This window comes from Bison bison, unplaced genomic scaffold, assembly GCF_000754665.1.
Source record: "Bison bison bison isolate TAMUID 2011002044 unplaced genomic scaffold, Bison_UMD1.0 scf7180017864472, whole genome shotgun sequence".
NCBI classification, from domain to species: domain Eukaryota; kingdom Metazoa; phylum Chordata; class Mammalia; order Artiodactyla; family Bovidae; genus Bison; species Bison bison.
Window position 1 is genome coordinate 3,846,760 of NW_011495033.1, and position 17,651 is coordinate 3,864,410.

The following is a 17,651-nucleotide window of genomic DNA, read 5'->3' on the forward strand; positions in this document are numbered from 1 at the left end:
AGGTGATAGTGCTGCTGCTGCTGCTGCTGCTGCTGCTAAGTCGCTTCAGTCGTGTCCGACTCTGTGCGACCCCAGAGACGGCAGCCCACCAGGCTCCCCTGTCCCTGGGATTCTCCAGGCAAGAACACTGGAGTGGGTTGCCATTTCCTTCTCCAGTGCATGAAAGTGAAAAGTGAAAGTGAAGTCTCTCAGTTGTGTCCCAACTCTTCGAGACCCCATGGAGCCTCAGTGAAATGGCAAGGTAAGATCTTTTGATTTTCACTAAGGCTGTAGAAACCCTCCCCCAAAGTTGTTATACATTAGAATTCCTCAAACTCCTCTACTCAGGCTGGGGCAGAAGTGTAAGTCGCTCAGTCGTGTCTGGCTCTTTGGGACCCCATGGACTACACAGTGTATGGAATTCTCCAGGCCAGAATATGGGAGTGGGGGCAGAAGGAAGGACCTAAATGAACAGAACGTATTAGTGTGTCAGTCATGCCTTGTTCTGTTACCTTAATATCTGCCTGTTGCCACACTAACCCTGGATGGCAGCAGACTAGAGATACAGTGAAGGGCAGTATGTTTACTGTAGCATTAACATTCCCTGCCTGCCCTGAGTTTATACTGAAACTACACTAGAAACCTAAGGCACATAAGCTCGAGGCACTGTGTACAGAGAACTGGTTCTAAGAAAGTAACAGACCAAATAAATACACAGTAGATAGAGTAGATGCATAGCCATGAAAAAGCGTGAGCTCCTTTTCACCCTTGAACTCGGAACACCTTAAAAAGCAGAGAGATGCTTCCTGTCAGAGATCTTGGCCCAGATTCCATCATAGTGTGAGTGTCAAAGTGGAAACCAACTTAGAAAAGGTATGAGTTGAGAGTGTGTTCAGAGTTAGTCAGGGTTGACTTCTCCCATTCAGGAAAGAGCCTGAGAACAGGAGGGGAAGAGTTTCCTGAACAAGGGTAGCTTGAGAACGAGAGGTAACTGTTGGTCATTACTTGTAGTATTCTCTGGTACACTTTTCCTCAGTGTGAATGATAAAGCTTTCTCCTGGGAAAAAGTCTGACCACTCAAACCTAAAGCTTTCCTTTGCCTTTATGCAGTCTTACTCTGGTTATAGTTGTTCCCCCGGTCCTTTTTTTTGAAAGGAATTTTCACTGAAAGCCATTTCCGAAGTGTCAGACTAGCAAAGGTCTAATAGAGTTGCAGAGTGAAGAGCTGATCTGCAGCAGGTAGTTCCCCAAATCCATAGGAGAGTCTATAATTACATTTACACTTAAAAGACAAAGCCATGGCCTAGAATTGTATGTTTTTGTTGTATATAATAGTGTAGGAAGAGGGCTATGGTAGGTGCTCAATAAATATTGGCTTGAGCGGCAGCTGTGGTATGGTGCAGCATTTTCTGAACGTCCTTGTGCCCACAATGAAGACTGCATCCCAATAAATACGCTCATAATTTCAGTAGCTGGGACAGAGTCATGAAACAATAAGCATTCTTAACTGTTACCTTGTGGGTTTTTTTTTTTAAGCTTGTGGATTAGAAAATATTTGTCTGATGGAATGAGCTACAGGTGTGGGAGTTAAGACAGAGACTGTCGTGTGAGGTTCACCATCCCAGCTGTGTGTCACTGGACAAGTTACCTCACCTTTCTGAACCTAGGTTTCCTAATCTGTGGAAAGGGGATGATACTTATTCCATCTGGATTAAAAACTTGCTTTCAGTTTCAAGTGAAATAATGTACGCAAACATGTTTCAAAGTGTAAAGAACTATAGAGTCTAAGAGGGTGGTTTAGTTCTGGTGGCAAAATAAAAAGTGGCCCGGATTTTGATAGATTGTACGATAGATCAGCCAACATTTGAACAGTGTTCACACTGGTGTCCTAAACACTTGAGTATATTAAACTAATTTAGTCCTTAAAATGATCCCATGAAGTAGGAAACATTTTACAGATGAGGTTTTCCCCCCCCAGGGTCACACAACTGGTAGGGAGCAGAGAGCTCAGTCTTGTCTAGTTCTGATTCAAACCCAGTCTTGTCTCGTAGCCACTTTGACATTGTGCCTCTTGTTAATCCAGGTTTCTTCAGGTAATTCGAGCTGCACTGGACGCTTTTTTGTATGTGAATTTTCTGCTGTTGAAACCTTACCAGAAAATGACTGCCCTTGCCACCCAGTTTTTTCCTAAATTCTGTTGACTTCCTTGGCTCTCTTGGTTTTATAATCCAAGAAATGAAAGCTGAGTAGAATGATATCCTAAACTAGATAGTCCAGGAGTGAGAATTCATCCCCACAGAGTGCTGTAATGCATTTAGTGGTCAAATACAAATGACTTCATAATTTTCATGTCTATATAATAAATTTTATAAAATTATTATTATACCATATTTATGTATTATATGTACTCTTTAAACCCAGCACTTATAAGCATTTTTTGTCTTTAGATAGTCTTTAATGATATATATTTAATTTGGGAGGCTTATACTAATTTCATTAGATGAATATCCCATAATTTATATAATGATTTCCTTGCCTTTGGACATTTAGATTGTTGGAGGTTTCACACAATTATGAACCATACTGTAGTGAAGAGAGTTGTGTGTAAATCTTTGTTTACATTTCTGATTATTTCCTTAAGTTAGGCTTTTTAGAAGTATAATTATTATATCAAAGAGTATGAGTATTTAAAAAACTTATTTTTAGAAAGTGTGTCAATTTAGCATCTCACTTTAGTGACTTTTCACTGAATCCATGACTCGGTGTGATTTAGACTTTTTTTCAAACATGTTTGTCAATTTTTAAGCAAAAAATGTCATCTGTTTAATTTACACTTCTTTAATTATTAGATAGTTGTACCATTTCCTTGTGTGTTTGGAGTTGCTTACATTTCTCCAACAATTGCGATGGAATTCGTGTCTTCACTCCACTAACACACACTCATTCACATGTTGTTGCTGTCTCCTTCCCTGCTTCCATTCATAACTCTTCAACACCTGTTCAAAATTGCATTAAAACGTTCTCTGCAGTTTTGACAAACTACCCTCTTAGTATAAATCAATGTTACTCAGTACATAGCAAAAATATGGGTTTATAAATTTCTCTCAAATTTTCTAAACACAGCAGTGAGCTTTGGGTAATGCAGTTTAGACCCAGAAAAGGGAGACACCTGGGCACCAGGGTGAAGAAACACACACAGACCCAAACACTCTCATTTAGACTTGTTTTAGAATAATACCTTGTAGTTCTGTGCTCGAAATGGAGCAGCTTATAAAAAAGAATGAAATAATGGCATTTGTAGCAGCAGAGTTGGACCTAGAGATTATCTTACAAAGTGAAATAAGTCAGAAAGGGAAAGAGCAGGGGAGTTCCCTGGTGACCTGGTGGTTAGGATTCTGGACTTTCACTGCCACGGCCTGGGTTTGATCCCTGACCATGGAACTGAGGGTCCCACAAGCTGTGTGGCACAGCCAAAAAAGAAACGAAAGACAAATACCATACGCTGTCACTTATATGCGGATCTGAAATATGACACAAATGAACTTATTTCTGAAACAGAATCAGACACAGAGAACAGACTTACAGTTGCCAAGGCAGGGGTAGGGGGCCGGCGAGATGCATTGGGAGCTTGGGATTAGCAGATGCTAACTATTATTATATATAGAATGGATACACAGCAGGGTCCTAATGAAAAGAGTATGAAAAAGAATGTATATATATGTAGAACTGAATCACTTTGGTGTACAGCAGAAATTAACACAACGTTTAAATCAACTATATTTCAGTAAAATAAATTTTTTTTTTTAATGTGGCAGGCTTTCTAAATGCCCTTAAGTCTCTTAAATCTCCGTCACCCTTCAAACTTGAAAGCCAGACTCTAGATTGACGTAGAGGCCTCCTCTGGGCCAGCGAGTCCCTGGAGAACGTGGCCTGCGTGCAGAGGGAGGAGGAAGGGCCTGCATAAGCCGCGTGTTTAGCTGCTCTTTGAACACATGGCTTGCCAAGGTTTTTAAACAGCCTGCTACATTCTTAAAATTCTTTTTCCATGTTGTGGCTTTGATCTGTAAGATTACAGAAGCTATACTGAGGACCTGCCTTTTTTCATTTTATCGGAATAAATGCCTGTCTATGGTGTGACTTGTTTTAAGCTCAGTCAGTGCCTATTAAAGGACTTTTTAGACACTCTGAGCCTTAAAATCGCACCCAACTTTGATATCTTTCCTACAGATTTCCTTTTTTAACTCAGTTGCCTCAGTTTCCCCGCCTGAGAGTGAGAGCTGTGCTTCTCTAGCAGCTTTTCGTGAACTCATGGGGGATGCAGGGCTTTGAAGATTAAAAATTGCCACATAATTATAGGTTATTTGTTGAATTATATTTCATCTGAGTAATAATCAAAAGCTTTCTGATTTGGCACAGGTTTCTACAGGAAATTGTAAAAGGAAAAAATCCATTATTTGTGTATTATTGCAAGGAAGCGGTTTCTTCTGATTTCTTATTATCTCTTTGTTTTGCTGTGCACAGTCCCAGGTACTTATGAGTAGAATCCTACCAACCTGACAGCTCTGCTTGTGATTATGAATGTGGTTAAGTACAAAGGTTGTCAGTCTTTCTAAAATGGTTCAGCTTAAGTTATAGTGATACAGCCGTTAGGAAACTGAAGGCTATTACATGCAGTGACTAGAAACTGCAAATTCTGATTTAGCAGCTTGTAACCTTCATTTCACATTTTTAGGAGCACTGATTTCTACCTAATGGTAATTAATGTACAGAAGCCAGCGGATGCTTTTCAATACAATGCAGTAGTAGTACCTGGGCCTTTTTTTTTAAGCACCTAGGTAGTTTTTGTCTCTTCTGCTCTCTCATTCCCAGAGTAAAGGCACCTGTGTACACACCGGCCCAGACACTTTTTGGCACTTCGGTTATTCATGTGTTTCAAGGACCTAAATTCAGATTAATTCCAGACCCTGGGATTAAAGTATATGCTATTCTTTTGGAATGTGAGCCAGCAGTATTTATTAAACATCTGTTACATGAATAATCTTGGTCCTGACCCTGTAACTGGGAAGGATAAATAAAAGATAGTCTTCAGAAGCTCAAGTTGAAAGGTTAGAATGTCCAGGGCAAATACTTTCTTGGGACCTGAATAACAAATTCAGGAGAAAGCAAGCACTTGGGTCCTTAGATGAAATAATGAGAGGCTCCAGGAAAGAAAGCTCATGCTAAAGAAAGCACTGGCAGAGAAAGCACCTTTAGTGACACGGTGGTGGGATGGGGTGGATAGGAAAGGAACAGGACCTTTTGTGATGGGTCTTAAAGGGTAGTTAGAAATAATGTTTCCAAACCCCTTGAGCCTCATGTGTTCAGCTTTGTGGAGGTGGTTTGCAGCAGGGGTAGTTCTGGGCTTGCAACAAAGTTAGTCCAGAGGGAACGTCCATCTTTCTCGCCTGCTCCTTCTCCCAGCTTAGAGTTGTGGGGTCTCAGTTGCTAGTGATAAGTCCCCTATTGTGTTAAAGATAGAGAAGAAAGATGCCTTTGAGCAATGACTGAATGTTATTGAGATTGGGTTAGTAGTGAAAAGTACAAGAGAGTTGGAAGTTGCCAGTTACCTGGACTGACAGAATTATTTGTTTGAATAGATGGTTTTAGTGACACAGACCTTAAATATGACTGGTTCTGCAGAGTCTGGTTTGATGAACATGTAATATTTTACCATCTTTGTCCCTGTTTATTTTCCCCAGAGCAGTATTCCCTTTGGTTTTTAACCTAATTTCTTGGACCCCAGGAGTAAAGGAATGGGGAGTAGGATGAGAATTCTACCCCCATTATTGAAAGGCAGTCTTTTTAGATAAGCCTTTACCTCATGGATGAGAAAACTTAGTAGTCAAAGATAGTGATGACTCTTAATGAATGCAGTTTCTCAGGGTTAATCATACTCTTTTAAGATGCATGGACTGAGGATTTTCACTGTTGGGTGTATTTTATAAAGTGGAATCTGATAACAAGGGGGCATAACATTTTCTTTTTTTACTTGGGATTTCAGAGATGGCACTGCTCTCAATTTCATTTTTTAATTAAAATCCATAAATGGCAGATTTAAAATTTTGAACCAGAGCATGAATCAGAAATTGGGTTTGTCAACCTTTACTTTTGGGGAGGTGGTAATTCTTTTTGAAATTGGGGTTGAAGGCAGAGAAAGAGAAGGAAAGCAGGAGAGAGTCTTGGAAATAAGGGTACTGGAAGGCACGAGGCTGTGGGTGGGAGACTCTGCTGGGAGGTCACGACTCTCCATCACTTCACCCCCGACTCCCAAGTAAAAAAACCTTTGCTAGTATTTTCTCTCCCCTCCTTTTCCCACTTGGAAAAAAAAAAAATGAAGAGGAGTCTTTCTTTTCCTCATTTTCTACCCTCCAGTGGTCGTTAAGCATGAACAGGGACAAACAGTACAAGCAGCTGCGGTGCTCCTACCGGCACACACCTGTCCTAAGGCAGAGATGGCCCTTTATCAGATGCTACCCAGGAAAGCAGAGTGTGACCTCACAACTCTGATAGAGCCTCTGTTAACCTCGGTGAGGCGGGGGAGGTGTGGGGGGCACAGATGAAAGTCCGTTTGAATTTTCCCAGTGGGGTCAGAGTTTTGTTCCTTAATTAGAGGTCGTCTGGGAAAAGCCAGCACTTGTGCAAATGCCCCAGGAGGGTCTGAACACCTTAGTTCTGTGCTCACTGTGATACTGTCGTCCCCCTGCTGAGGGAGCAGACCAGCTGGTGGTAGGAAAGCTGGCTGAGAGCGCACAGAGAGGCTCTGCAAGGAGATCTTTTTTCTTTCCCTGTGATGTCTGCAGCTCATTTGGCCTGAGCACCAGGTTGCTACTTGATGCTGTTCAGAAGTCAGGATTTGAATTTTGAGGCCCTTTCAGAGAAGGTAGAGGTAATGTTGATTTCTGGGTCTAATTGTGCATGTGGAAGTTATCAGCTATAACTTATATTGGAATATACATTTAAGAAAAAAGCCAGATGGTAATCAAAATGTGTGGGTGGCTTGAAGTTTTTAAATAAAAGGCTTGTACTCAGCTGCCAAGCTTCCAGAGAAGTGCTTTGTACAATGCATTCCTGCTTTCGAATGGCTTGTGGAAGCAAGTTGCTTCCTTCCTATTTCCTCACAACCCTCGTGAACCTTGCCACGTTCTCTGTTTTCCCTGCCCTGGCAGAAATTGATTCCTGACTTCAGTAAAACTCCTCAGGGGGCTTGAAGATTTCCTTAGTTCAAGAGGCAGTCTTTTGGAAAAGATGACAGGTCCCTGAACTCGCAAAGGAAGTGTGCACAGACAAAGGGCTGTGCTCTTGGCAGCCCAGATAATGCCAGTAAGGGCTCAGGAGTTAGACTTGCTGGGGGTTCTGGCTTCCCTGGTGGCTCAGAGGTTAAAGCCTCTGCCTGGAATGTGGGAGACCCGGGTTTGATCCCTGGGTCGGGAAGATCCCCTGGAGAAGGAAATGGCAACCCACTCCAGTACTCTTGCCTGGAGAATCCCATGGAGGGAGGAGCCTGGTAGGCTACAGTCCATGGGGTCGCAAAGAGTCGGACACGACTGAGCGACTTCACTTTTCTGGTTGGGAACATAATCATCGAAGGTCCCAAACTCTGGGACTGCTTCCTGCTCAGACTAAAAACTGACTTTCTGGAGTCTTTACAGAACTCACCTCTTAGTTTTGTTCCTTTGTTTGCTGTCAGTAAATCACTAATGCCTTTTGCCACAGTTCAGCTGGCTTAATTCTCTCCTGTTCTTCCTGTTGAAATCCAGAGTTGTGGCTTGAAGGGCAGTATGTTATGGTCAGCTCTTTAGGATCCACAACCCCCACTTGTCTCGTGGTTGCAGGCATCAGGATTTACTAGGTCTATCAGAGATTACAGTGATCATTCGTAGATTAGTTCCTTCTAAAAAGTACAGGGAGAGAGTGTATCTGCAAAACACCTGAATGAATGTGTTTTTTGTACCTCTATCATCACAGTCTCTTGGCTTTCCAGGTGAAGTACAAGGCCTGGAAGTGGGAGTGTGCTTGGCTCCAAGGAGACCACTGTGACTGGAATTAGAGTCAGCAAAAGTGTCAGAGGAGGTTAGAAGATAAGGTCAGATACGTGATAGTAACAGGTCATTGAAGGCCTTGTGGGCCATGTTAGGATTTTGTATTTTATTCTAAGCGAGAGTGGAAGTCGTTGGAGATTTTTGAGCTGATATGGTTTCCAATTAAAAAAATAAATTACTCTGGCTGCGATGTGGAGAATAGATTGGGTGATAGGAGCAGGGGTAAAACAGAGAGAGAGGTCATTTGGAAGGCTGTTGTCGTAATCCAGGCTAGAGATGATGAGACAAGTGAAAGTATTGCCTACCTCCAAGAAAGGTTGGGAGACCTCAGAAAGAAAACGTCACTAAAGCCCCTCATACAGCCCTTTGCACGAAACTAGGCTCCAGGATTTGTTAATTCTCTTCCTTTCCTTGGAGTTTGCCCTCAGCTGTATTAGGACCATAGGGGAGAGGTTATTAAACAGAGATCAGCGTTCACCAGGGAGGGTTGTAAGCAGTGCCTCAGTCGTTTGACCCTAACAGAAGACTTTTTATTTCTCAAGGCACTGCAGTTGGCACACTGTTCATTCTGTCATCCCACCCACCAGAGACCTGAAAAGACCGAATCTGTGCCAGAACTCCGGGGCAGTTCTGTTCTCATTGAGGCTTTCACGCTTCAGTTCTTTCTACAGTTGCTATCTTAGACACAGTCTGAGCAGCCTCTTTCACAAAGTATCTTTTCAGCTACCTGGCCTTGCAAGCTGGAGCTCTCTGATGCTCATTGTGACAAGGTAGTTTTCACATACCTGAGAGGACCCTTTAAGGGAAAGAAAGAGGTTTTGTGGTCTTTGTTTAACATTTGAGCTTCCCCTTCACCTCTCCCAACCCACCAGCCCACACCGTTCCTTTTTTGTTGTGATCTGAAAGCTTTAATACCAAGCCACCCTCATTTCTGGGGTTTGCAGTGTGGGAAAGGAATTCAGTATGATTTAGTACATTACAGTTGTTTGGGAAACGCGTGTTCCCAAACAGGTGGTTCCTATACCACCCTGAACGCGCCTGATCTTGAAGTTAAGCAGGATCAGGCCTGGTTAGTACTTGGATGGGAGAGAAGCGTGGTCCTTGGTACATGGGGAGCTTGAATTGTTGACAAAGCTTCCTTCCCTCCAGAAGGCTAGTCAGTGTTTGTTTGCTTGGGCTGTGTGTGTGTTGTTGGAAGACTTCACTGATGAAACCATGCCATCTTGTTACAACATCAGAATCACCTGCCCAAAGAGGGCTGCTGGCAGCCTACCACTTTCTTGATTTACCCTGGGAGCAAAGCAGTTTCTTTTTCCTTTTTTTTTTTTTGGCGGGGGAGTGGGTAGGTCTGGAGGTCTAATTGTGTGAAAGGCCATAGGAAGGTGAATCCCCAGAAACTTGCAGACAGAATTTGCTTTAATAGTAGTTAGTCTTGTCTCCTAGGATGCTCTTATTCCTCCTTCTTTTTAAAAATAAGTTCAGGTGAATTCCCTGGTGGTCCAATGGTCAGGACTCTGCCCTTTCACTGTCGAGGGCCCAAATTCAGTCTCTGGTTGGCAAACTTAAGATCCTGCAAGCTGAGTGGTAAGGCCAAAAAAAAAAAAAAAGTCAGCTCAGATTACCGGGGTCACAAGTTGGACTTTGAGTGTCTTTGTATCTCATATACTGTACTGTCTCTGGAAGTGTCTGGCTGCCCCGGCCCCCAGCCAGGTCTCTGAATAGATTGAGCTGGGCCCCATGAGGATGAGCTGTCTTCAGGAATGCTGTTCTGTTTTTAGGGAGAAATCGTCTTTTCCTTCACCTCAGTTGGACTGTGCCCTAGCCTTTCTGTGCCTGCCTTAGCTGGGGCATGGAGGAGAGCCAGCATACCATTTATGTGGCTGCCACGTGGGCTTACCCAAAAGCCGTAAGGAGAGGCAGCCCATGGGAAATACAAGCGTCAAGAGAGTGCGTCTGTAGCTTGTGAACATAAAGACCTTCAGTTGTTTGTGTAGATCAGTATTTTCTAGTTTTTATTTTCCCCATCCAGGCATCTGTGCTGACTGAAATATTTGAGCCATAGCAATCGTAGAGAGCAAATTGTTTCTACAGATAAAGACATAGATATATTTTCGTCCTACATGCTGCTAATTAAATTGCTTATCTGTCTAAACTTGGGCCTCTGCTGCTGCTATCCGATGTCCCTGGTATCTTCTGGAGTGAGTTGCTCTGTGTTCCGTGACCTTGTTTTCTCTGTTGTTGCAGTGTGAGTGGCTGCCTCACGTTGTGTTGATGCCGGTCTGCCATGCTAGCCTGTCTACCAGGGCCAGGTGACCTGTCCTTTCAGCTTCTCTCTCACACGCAGATGAACACTGGACTTCAGAAATGTAAGTGATCTGGATCCCAGGGGAGCATGCGGTCCTTTATTTTCCACTCCATTCGGGTTCTCCCAGAGACGACTTTGGGGTACCCTGGCTTTGGTACCTCCAAGGTGTTCTTCAGCACAGACAGCAGGAAAGCAGCTGCGGCACTTGTCGGCAGTGCGAGGCGCTTCTCTACTCAGAGAGAGCCTCGTAATACTAGGTTCCCCAGTGTATGTCATCTTAATTTTAATTGTTGCTGATAGATGTCTGTTGAGCAGTAGGACTATATGGAGTTTTACAGCCCAGTGTTACATATATCTTATATGTATACATCACCCTTCAAGGAAGTGTTTCAGTTTGAACCCTGGGAGGAATGGAATGAAAACGCACAGTCCAGATGACTTACTGTATCCCTGAAACAAACCGTGTGCACTGTTGTGTTGTTTGGAGCTCTCTGAGTGCCCTCTGCCACGGAGACAGGCCGTTCCCCCTTGGCCTTGCTGTCTGCCTTCTGAGCCAATGCCCGCAGCTCACAGCAAACAAACTCTTGCCTCCAGAAGGGACATGGAACTGTCTAGCTTTCTCAGCCTCTCTGGGCGTGTTCCTGTTAATATTCTTCCCCCAAGACGGGATTTTGGAGAACTGCTAGCTTCCTGTATTGGATTGGCTGGCGCTGGGGCTTCAGACTTTGTATTTTCCCAGACCCCTGCCCTCTGTCCCTGTGCTGTGTGAATGTGCAAGGGAGATTCTGTTCCTGGCTTATCGCCATGCATGGCGTCTTCGAGTGTAAAGATGGCCCTAAATTTGGAATGGAGTTTCCTTTCAGAGCAAAAAGGGAAAATCAGCGAGACATCTCAGCTTACCCTTTAACAGAAAAAGAGCCTCAGCAGGTTACCTGACTCCTTTATGACAGAGGTTGGCAAGCTTTTTCTGTCAAGGGTCAAATGGATCATACCACGTGGTCTCTTGCGTGTTCTCACCCTGCTCTCACGGGGCACAGGCAGCCGTAGGCAGTATGTAAACAAATGAGTGCGGCTGTGCTCCAGCACCACCCGCTACAGGAGCACAGCAGCCCAGTGCTGGCTTTCAGGCTGTAGTTTGCCGCTCTCTGCTCCATGAGATTATCTGCAGAAGTTAAAAACGGTCTGGCCTCTTGATTTCCTTTCTTTGAGAGAGAGTAAGACTCAGAGCGTGGCCAGATCTAGAATTTGGCCACTGAATGCAGCTCCCGTAACAACAGAGCTGAGGGTGTCAGTCTTGCTTCTGTGGCTGCCTGACGCAGTAGGCAAGTTCGCTGTCCCAGCTCTGCCCCAGCCTTTCTTTCTCCCGCTGAGTGCCGATCGGGTGAGGGCGTTGTCTAGGCTCTCTGGCCACCCACAGCCGCATGCTCACGCGCTGTGACTGGGCGCAGGCCTCCAGGCACACAGCTGGGGAGGGAGCGCACGCAGAAGCATGTGGTAAGATAACAGAATGCAGCTCGCTGTCTGTCTTCTAGGTCCTTAACACACGCTGACAGCTTCACCCAGAGAGGTACCATCAAGGGCTGAACCATCTAGGAGGAAAGGCAAATGGGCAGCTTTATCTTAGCTGCTGATGTTGGATCTTCACTCCCTTCTCCCCAAAGCAGCCTCCAAGTCACCTCTGCAAAAACCTCTATCCCAAATCTGTATTCAAGAATTGAGGTGTCCTTTTTCTCTGGTTTCAGGCATACCTGTCCATTTGGGGGACAGTATATTTCAATCCCTTCAACTCTCTTGTGACTCTCCTTAACTACACCTAAACTTTTGCAGAGAAGAAAACCCAGTGGTGTTTGTAAGCTCACTTGCTTGCTTCTTTGCTCTCCCAAAATGTATTAGAGGAAAAAAAAAAATCCTGTTCTGTGATGTACACCTCTTAGCATTAAGCATTCACCATTAAGGTGGGACAGAGTATAAACTGTCTGCTTCAGAAACCAGAAGCTAAGATGCTGCTCAGAGCCCAGGTCTACCAGCTGTCAAAACCTGTGACTGCTGTTCAGCTTTTCCCTGCTCCCATCCTAAGGAGGGTCTTAAAAGTTGCTCAAAACACGGAACTCGGTATCTAGTGAGGTGGGCATGGAGTGTGTGCATGCTAAGTTGCTTCAGTCATGTCTGACTTCTTGTGACCCATGGACTGTAGCCCTCCAGATTCCTCTGTCCATGGCAAGAATTGTCCATGGCAAGAATACTGGAGTGGGTTGCCATGCCCTTCTCCAGGGGATCTTCCAACCCAGAGATTAAATTCATGTCTCTTATGTGTCCTGCATTGGCAGGCAGGTTCTTTACCACTAGTGCTACCTAGGAAACTCCGTGGGGTACAGATATTTATAGCTTTGTTGTTGTTCAGTCGCTCAGTTGTGTCCGACTCTTTCCAACCCTATGGACTGCAGCACACCAGGCCTACCTGTCCCTCACCATCTCGTGGAGTTTGCCCAAGTTCATGTTCTTTTTATTGGTGATGCTATCCAGCCTTCTCATCCTCTGACGCCCTCTTCTTCTTCTGTCCTCAGTCTTTCCCAGCATCAGCCTTAACAGCTCAGTATATTTTATGTTGGAATAGTCAGCTTAAGGCAGGGGAGATAGGTCAGGGCTCAGGAGAGGGGATATGTGGCTTTTTGGCCCAGCACTGTCAGTCACCTGGCTGGTCAGTCTGCCCCCGGCTTGAGCTGCCGTATGTACAGAATCATAATACCAGTCCCTTCAGACACCAGTGTTTTCTCTTCTCCCCATCCTCTTCTACATGTATAGGAGGGTGTGATGTATTTTCCCACCAAAAGTATGACTTACCTTAGTGCAGGCTGGATTAAGGGACATCTTGCCTTTGGGTGGGTCCTGCAGGGGCTAGAAAACCACAATTGTGGTTAGTGGCTGCCCTCCCAGAACTTTCCTGGATTGTTATTCTGTAACATCACATGGTTCAGGAGACCTGAGCCATTTTGGAGCTTTGTACTTGAAAAATTTGTTTTCCTCTAAGCCATCTTCTCCCAATTCCCCAGAAACTGTTGCTTTTGAACATTTGTTTCCTTCATTAAACCCCACGCCTCTGCTCCTGTTTCTCCAGCTCACAGTCAGGTGTACAGATAGGGTGGCTTGATGAAGATTTCTGGGTAGAGTGGTTGAAATGACCAAAGGTCCCTGGTCCTCAGATTGTGTTTCAGACAGCGACTGTGAATTCTTTCACTGTAGAGTCTTGGGACCTAGAACAAATAATTAAAATTAATCTTTTACTATACTCCCATATGCTTATCTGCCCCCTAGTGGAAAGATCTGGAAATGGCAAATTGGCCCAGTGACTGGATAAACTCAGAGAAACATCAGAAATATTAGCTAACATTTGTTGAGTGCTTACCATATGCCAGGCATTATCTTGCGTATTTTTATGTACGTTCCCATTCACTCTTCAATAATTCCATATGGGAGACTCATTTATCTTTCTTTTAAGCATGAGAGTGTCACTTGTCAGTGTCACATTACTAATCAGTGACTAGGCTAGAATTCACTCTTGGGTCAGACTCCAAAGCCTGTGTTTGATGCACGGCCTGTGTCTCCCCACAGGCTAGAGGCTCCTGCTGCGTAAGCCACTAGTGTCTTCTGATCTTCAAAACAGAAAGATAAACGGGGAGGTCTCCCCCATCCCCCAGTCCCTAGTCCATGGAACTTTCTCTGCTACATTTAATGCTCAGGCTCAAGTCTGGGAGGTCCTGCATTTAGGGCTTCCATGGTAAGGTTACTTTGTCTCATCTCTGGGCAGACTCAGCGAAACCTGCTGTCTTTGAATAATTACCATTGACAGTTACAGGTCCTGTTCACAGAACATTTCCTGTTCATCAGATTTTTTGATCTTACTAATTCTGTGAGGTAGGACAGCAGGTATCATTGCTGTTTATAAATGAGGAATGACTGAGCAACACTCTGAGTAATCAGATAATCAAGCCAGTGCTTGAATCCAGTCTCTTTTTTTCTAACCAGAGTCTCTGTTCTCCACTGCTTTATGCCTCGATTAATGACACTGTTGGTACCAGATAGTTAAATAAGTTGCTGGCAAAGCTGTAGTGTCTGTGTCAGCTGTGCACTTAGAGGAAGATGGTGCAGAAGAAAGAAAGGCTGCAGGGTGCCTGTGTGGAGACTGAGATGAAGTACTGAGAAAGACTCGGAAGGGTTGGGCTGAAGTCTGGTGTGTGAAGTGGGTGGTGTCAGAGCCCAGAATGTGACCTCTTTCTTGTCCAGTATGCTCATCTGTCATTCCTGAGAGTCTTCCTTAATGGGCTATAGCCCGTGTCCAGCCTCCCCGCCCCTCACCTCATCACCATTGTCAGCATCAGCGGAGCCAGGACAGAGGGAACTGGTCAGTGTAGTGTCCTGGCCCACACTCCTGATGGAGGCCAGCATACCTGTGCCTCTACTAGAAAAAACTAGCTTGAGAGTTGGTACTGACTTGGAGCAAAGGAGCTGTTGTTCAGCAAGCCACTGTACCAGCCTCTCTCAGTTGGCCTTCAAGGAGAGAAGCTTGTTAACATGGAGCAAGACTCTTCCTACATGGACGGGCAGACCTTCGTTTCCTGTCTGAATGGAAACACAGCAGCTTCAGACTCCTCCTGTTCAGCTGAATCCCAGCTGTTCAGCCAGACAGTGTGCTTATAGGTATTTACTGTGGGTCTGCTCTGGGTAAGGAAGGCGCCACGCCAGGAGTGTCACACACTTGTCATCAGTCACATGAAAGCGCAGTGGCTGACCAGGGCAGCTTCTCATGGAGTGCTGGTGCCCTGGATTTAGGGAAATTCTTCAGTGATCCCAGACTTTTTTGGTGTCCTCTGTGCAAGAGAATGAATGTAAGATACGTCAGAAAATGGCCCCCACTTTATGAAGCCTGAAGCCCATTAAGGGTCAGAGCCTTACAAGCAGCAGCAGAACTCTGTTCTCCAGGCCTTGACCCTTCTTGCCATCTAGTGCTGCCTAGTGGGTGGGAGACTTCCAGGCCTCTCTGCCTCCTTCTGCTTCCTACCTTCAGTTGTCACTGTCACATTCATCTTTCTGCAGATCAGTCGTCTTACAAACATTGCGATTACGGATGGAGCAGGTATTCAGCACTCAGGAAATAAAGCAGAGCCTTGAATACGTTAGAATGCCTCCCAAGTTCAAGGCATTGTGCCAGCATTTCAAAATACGAACCTTTTCCTTTCTGTACCCTTTTTTGCTGAGTCCTGCCTCTTTGAGTGTGAGTCCGGATCTCTCTGTCCCTCCTGAACTGGAGCTTTCTTTTCTTGCTTCGGAGGAGAGCAGCAGTTTCTAAGCAGTTGCTGCCAGCCAACCAGCAGTGTCACCTAATGCAGGCAGCTGTGCCCTCTCCCTGCTAGCACTCACTAGACGACTTCTGTTCAGTGATGCCCAGCGACATGACTTTGAATGGGGTCTCCTTTGGGCCAAGCCAGCTGAGGCCACAAGCCAGGCATTTGGTCAGCTTAGTCCTTGGTCTGCCCTGGCCACCTCCGGCACAGGGAGGAAGTAGGGAGGGAGTCAGCTAGCTGAACCCAGGCTCCCAGCCAGGCGCACCCCTCCTTTTTTTTTTTTTTCCTGCTCGAGGAGTCTGTGCACTTACTCAGCAAGCCTTTATTAAGCACCTTCTGTGTATACTCAGGGGAGACCCTCCCTCGGAGAGAGGGAGAATGGCGCTGAGACCCCTTGCCAGGAGCCTGGCAAGCTTAAAGAGCTCTGGTTCTCAGAACCTTTTCCTTTTTGACTGCAAGCTCGACATCCGCTGGAGCCCCCTGATGGGAAGCGACTGGAGATGGGAACAAAGAGACTGTTAGCATTAATGAGGCCCATTGAGCGGTGTTTCCGCAGTCTCCAAAGGAGGGCAGGTTTTTCCTCTTTCATTTCAGAAAGTGACAGCTGACAGGGGCCGAATACAGACTATTTTTGGCTCTCAGAACTTCAAGATGCTCTGAATCCTTTCTCCTCAGCTCCCTCCCTGCAGTCCTGTCATTATTGTCGCCCCCCACAAGGAAATAAATAAAGCCTTTTGATCTTCACCCAGTCAGGCTGAGAGTAAGCTGTAAACAAAAGTGAACTTGTGACATGGGGGTGGGGGAGGGATGTTGGCAGCTCGCTCCTCTGCCCCTGAAAAAAGAAGCATCCTGCCTCCTGTGGCAGGATGCCCACCCTGTGGGCACAGTGCCCCAGCTGCCACTGCCGAGAGAGCTGACGCCTCACTGGCCATCGCAGACCGGAGAGGAGCCATTTTGGGTGCCCTCTTCCCCAGGCTGTCACCTGGCAGGGACTGAGTGGCCCTGACAAGCAGCCCTGCTTAGAACCTCCAAACCCCAGGCCAGCAGGGACCAGTAGGAACTTGGAGAGACTTCCGCGTGAGAATTGGCCCGGTTCCGGCTGTCTAAGATGTGAGACTTTGGAAAGTTGCTCTGCTCTTCTAATCTTTAGTGACCTCATTTGTGAAGTGGGACCATCGTGATGGTACCTGCCTCCTAACACAGTAGCGGGGATTCATGGGACAGCCTGGCACTCAGCACGAGCCCTGGCCCATGAGACGTGCCCACTGCATGCTAGCCAGGCTTGTTTCTGTTGGGGCTGAGGCTGGCTCTGAGCTGGAGGCTCAGCCTGACGCCCCGTGCACCCTGCCCCGCAGGCCGCAGGCGGGAAGTCTAGGAGGGCAGGTTGGCTTGGCACTGACGAGCTCCCTCTCCTTCTCTGCTCTCCTTCCCCTTCTCTCTCTCTAGGGGACACTACACAGAAAATGAGAACTGCTCACTACCCTACCCCAGCCGAATTGGACGCGTATGCTAAGAAGGTCGCAAACAACCCACTGACTATAAAAATCTTCCCCAACAGTGTGAAGGTTCCCCAGCGGAAACACGTTCGTCGTACTGTGAACGGCCTGGACACATCGGCCCAGCGCTACAGCCCCTACCCGACTCAGGCCGCCACCAGGGCAGGCCTGCTGGCCATTGTCAAAGTGCCAGCCAAAAGCATACTCAAGGACTTTGACGGCACCCGAGCCCGGTTGCTCCCCGAGGCCATCATGAACCCCCCAGTGGCGCCCTATGCTACTGTGGCACCCAGCACTTTAGCCCACCCCCAGGCCCAGGCTCTGGCCCGCCAGCAGGCCCTGCAGCACGCACAGACCCTGGCCCACGCCCCTCCCCAGACGCTGCAGCACCCTCAGGGTATCCCGCCACCCCAGGCGCTGTCCCACCCCCAGAGCCTCCAACAGCCTCAGGGCC

The 17,651-nt window shown here is 46.2% G+C and overlaps 1 protein-coding gene across 1 annotated transcript in view; it reads left to right on the forward strand.

Moving 5' to 3' along the window:
* Positions 1 to 17,651, forward strand: part of FAM222B (family with sequence similarity 222, member B) — a 55,377-nt gene that overhangs the window by 34,253 nt on the left and 3,473 nt on the right. Inside the window, exons 2-3 of the mRNA XM_010861686.1 lie at positions 10,302 to 10,423; positions 17,148 to 17,648. Of these exons, the coding sequence (XP_010859988.1) occupies positions 10,342 to 10,423; positions 17,148 to 17,648 (583 nt within the window). The 5' untranslated portion in view covers positions 10,302 to 10,341. The remainder of the gene's footprint in view (positions 1 to 10,301; positions 10,424 to 17,147; positions 17,649 to 17,651) is intronic.